At 39.5% G+C, this 3,669-nt stretch overlaps 1 protein-coding gene across 3 annotated transcripts in view; it reads left to right on the top strand.

Annotated features, from left to right (window-relative positions):
- Nucleotides 1–3,669, top strand: part of LOC110329684 (protein mono-ADP-ribosyltransferase PARP14) — a 37,229-nt gene that overhangs the window by 16,313 nt on the left and 17,247 nt on the right. For all 3 annotated transcript variants that reach the window (XM_021209465.1, XM_029544728.1, XM_021209463.2), the window contains exons 7-8: nucleotides 646–885; nucleotides 1,442–1,663. In XM_021209465.1, coding sequence (XP_021065124.1) covers nucleotides 646–885; nucleotides 1,442–1,663 — 462 coding nt within the window. The remainder of the gene's footprint in view (nucleotides 1–645; nucleotides 886–1,441; nucleotides 1,664–3,669) is intronic.

Here is a 3,669-nt window from a genome sequence, read left to right as displayed (position 1 = left end):
TTGTTTTGCTGTTATGAATTATAACAAACACTCCTTTTCTCTTCTTTTCTTTACTTCTTTCCTTCCTTTCTTCCTTTTTCATTTCTTTCTTTTTTTTTTTTTTTTTTTTTTTTTTTTTTTTTTTTTTTTTTTTTTTTTTTTTTTTTTTTTTTTTTTTTTTTTTGAGACAGGGTTTCTCTCTGAGGCCCTGGCTGTCCTGGAACTAACTCTGTAGACCAGGCTGGCCTTGAACTCACAGAGATCTGCCTGCCTCTGCCTTCCCAGTGCTGGAATTAAAGGGTTATGCACCACCACACCTGGTTCTGTTCTACAGATTCACCTGCTCTTCAAGTTCCATACAAAGGCAGTAATACATTTGTGACCTTCTGTAACCAGTTTCTCTTACTGACAAGCGTGCTTTCTGAGGTCATCTGTGTTGTAGCATTTATCAGTAGTTTCTTTCCTATTAGTGGCTGAATAATGTCCTGTTAGATGAATATACATTTGGCTTTCCATCCATTAGCCAATGGACATTTGAAGTGTTTCCACTCTGACTTTTATCAGTTTTGTTGCTCTGAGCATTGATTTAAAGTGGCTCAAATGACATCATAATTGATGAATGCCATTATAAAGAATTTGAAAAGAATTTCTCGTTTTGTCCTTAAGACCCATGCCGTTGTGAACTCCATTTCCCCGGATCTTAAACTCAACAAAGGACCCCTTTCTCAGGCCTTCTTGGAAAAGGCTGGGCCAGAACTCCAGGAGGAATTGACCAAGGCAGGACAAGGGGTCTCTGTCAATGTGGGCATGATTCTTCAAACCAGTGGCTGTAATCTCAACAGCCGCCACGTCTTCCATGTGGTGTCTCCACCTTGGAAAAGAGACAACAGTGCGTGGTCACTAAAGGTAGGACTTTGCATTTTCTGGGAATGGGGTAGCTCTCTCAACTTTTGCCCTTAGCATACCACAGTTAGCCCCTGCCTGCTTCTCTTCTGTAACAACATCATGAGTTTGGCAGGCCCCATATCCTAGCCATTTCTTTTTGAATAATTTTTGAATAGTCAATAATGTATGTGCTCATTAGCTATTGTGCTCAGTAAGTATTGAGGGTCAGCAAAGGGTCGGGGGGTGTGTGCTACTTTGGTGAGAAACGTAAAGTGAGGATTTGAAGATGGGAGACAGTAACGGGTGCGGACAGCTGCTGTCCCTGCTTTTTGTCATGGTGGAATGATGCTACGCTCTTGTGTGGGTGTTTCCCTCTTCAGACTGCTGTTAACTTCATTGAAAGCATAAAGGAAAGGACAACACTCCCTGTAAAAGCTTCCCAGTGCCTGCCTGTCTGTCTATCTATCTATCTATCTATCTATCTATCTATCTATCTATCTATCTATCTATCTATCTATCTATTATGGTCTCCCATTGCTAAACAAGCCATTTAAGGAAGTGCTTTGTGCTTTTTCAGATCATGAAAAACATCATCCGTGACTGCCTGAAGACCACCGAGGACCTGTCTCTACAATCGATTGCATTTCCAGCAATAGGAACGGGAAATTTGGGGTTTCCTAAACCTGAATTTGCTAAATTAATAATTTCAGAAGTGTTCAAATTTAGTAGCAGGAACCAACTGAAAACTTTACAAGAGGTTCAGTTTCTGCTGCACCCGACAGACCATGAAAACATTCAGGTACAGACTTGGCCTGCTTCTGATCACTTTGGCGATGACAGTTTGAGACTTGTGTTCTACTAACTCTTCTTGGTCTAGTAGGGTGTTTATCACCTCTATTTTTCACCACTGGAGTGTGTGAGAGTAGCATTGAGTGGTTACATGTAGCATGACAAATTTCAAGAAAAATTAGAGACAAAAAAAATTACTTCTTATTCAGGAGATTTTCAAAGACGCACAGAAGCCGGGCGGTGGTGGCACACGCCTTTAATCCCAGCACTCGGGAGGCAGAGGCAGGTGGATTTCTGAGTTTGAGGCCAGCCTGGTCTACAAAGTGAGTTCCAGGACAGCCAGGGCTATACAGAGAAACCCTGTCTCGAAAAACCACAAAACAAAACAAAGATGCACAGAAGTACATAAAACTGTCTAATGAACTTGTGTGTCTGTCATTCAGCCTCAGCTGCTATTGATCTATGGTGAGGTGTTTGATCTTTTTCTCCAGTTCTTTTCGTTCCTCATGTGATGTTGAAACCAATTCCAGACACACGATTCTATCTCTGAACAATTCACTACTTAATTTTGAACATAACCTTATCCCTAAAACATCTTTTTTTTGTTTGTTTTTTGAGACAGGGTTTCTCTGTGTAGCCCTGGCTATCCTGGAACTCACTTTGTAGACCAGGCTGGCCTCGAACTCAGAAATCCGTCTGCCTCTGCCTCCCAAGTACTGGGATTAAAGGCGTGCACCAACCACACCTGGCTCCCTAAAATATCTTAAAGTGGCACTAATTATTTGGATTTGATCAGTTATAGTTTTTAGACGTCAAAATAATTTATGACAGTTAAATGCCTCTTAAACATACATGATATCTTCTGAAGCTAAAAGTAATGTGCACTCAACCAGCTTTTAAAATCTATTTGGAATATTAAACATGATAGAAGTAGAAAAAAACTCTTATGAAGTCTCCTATGAAAGGAAATTGTGAAAGGTTCCTGATTAGACAGAAACTGTTCCATCTCCAAGGGAGAATATGCAGTGTAACTGTGGCGTCATAAAATGAATTAGGTAGTGTTTCTTCTGATTCTATTTTGTGGAATAGTTTGAAGAGTGTTGGTATTAGGTCTTCTTTGAAGGTCTGATAGAATTCTGTGCTAAAACCATCTGGTCCTGGGCTTTTTTTGGTTGGGAGACTTTTAATGACTGCTGCTGTTTCTTTGGGGGTTATGGGACTGCTTTCATGGTTTATCTGATCCTGATTTAACTTTGGTATTTGGTATCTGTCTAGAAAATTGTCTGTTTCATCCAGATTTTCCAGTTTTGTTGACTAGAGACTTTTGTAGTAAGATCTGATGATTTTTTAAATTTCCTCAGTTTCTGTTGTTATATCTCCATTTCCATTTCTGATTTTGTTAATATGGATACTGTCTCTGTGCCCTCTGGTTAGTCTGACTAAGGGTTTATTTATCTCGTTGATTTTCTCAAAGAGCCAGTTCCTGGTTTTGTTGATTCTTGTATAGTTCTTTTTGTTTCTATTTGGTTGATTTCACCCCTGAGTTTAATTATTTCCTGCCGTCTACTCCTCTTGGGTGAATTTGCTTCTTTTTGTTCTAGAGCTTTCAGGTGTGCTGTTAAGCTGCTAGTGTATGCTCTCTCCAGTTTCTTTCTGGAGTCACTCAGAGCTATGAGTTTTCCTCTTAGCACTGCTTTCATTGTATCCCATAAGTTTGGGCATGTTGTGCCTTCATTTTCATTAAATTCTGAAAAGTCTTTAATTTCTTTCTTCCTTGACCAAGTTATCATTGAGTAAGGCATTGGGCATTGTTCAGCTTTCATGTGTATATGGGCTTTTTGTTCTTTTTGTTGCGATTGAAGACCAGTCTTAGTCCTTGGAAATCTGATAGGAATCATGGGATTATTTTAATATTTTTGTATCTGTTGAGGCCTATTTTGTGACTGATTATATGGTCAGTTTTGGAGAAGGTACCATGAGGTACTGAGAAGAAGGTATATTCTTTTGTTTTAGGAT

The sequence above is a fragment of the Mus pahari genome, chromosome 12 (genome assembly GCF_900095145.1).
Source record: "Mus pahari chromosome 12, PAHARI_EIJ_v1.1, whole genome shotgun sequence".
Taxonomy (NCBI): domain Eukaryota; kingdom Metazoa; phylum Chordata; class Mammalia; order Rodentia; family Muridae; genus Mus; species Mus pahari.
The sequence above is the reverse complement of the archived record's forward strand: the minus strand, read 5'-3'. Positions and strand labels throughout refer to the sequence as shown.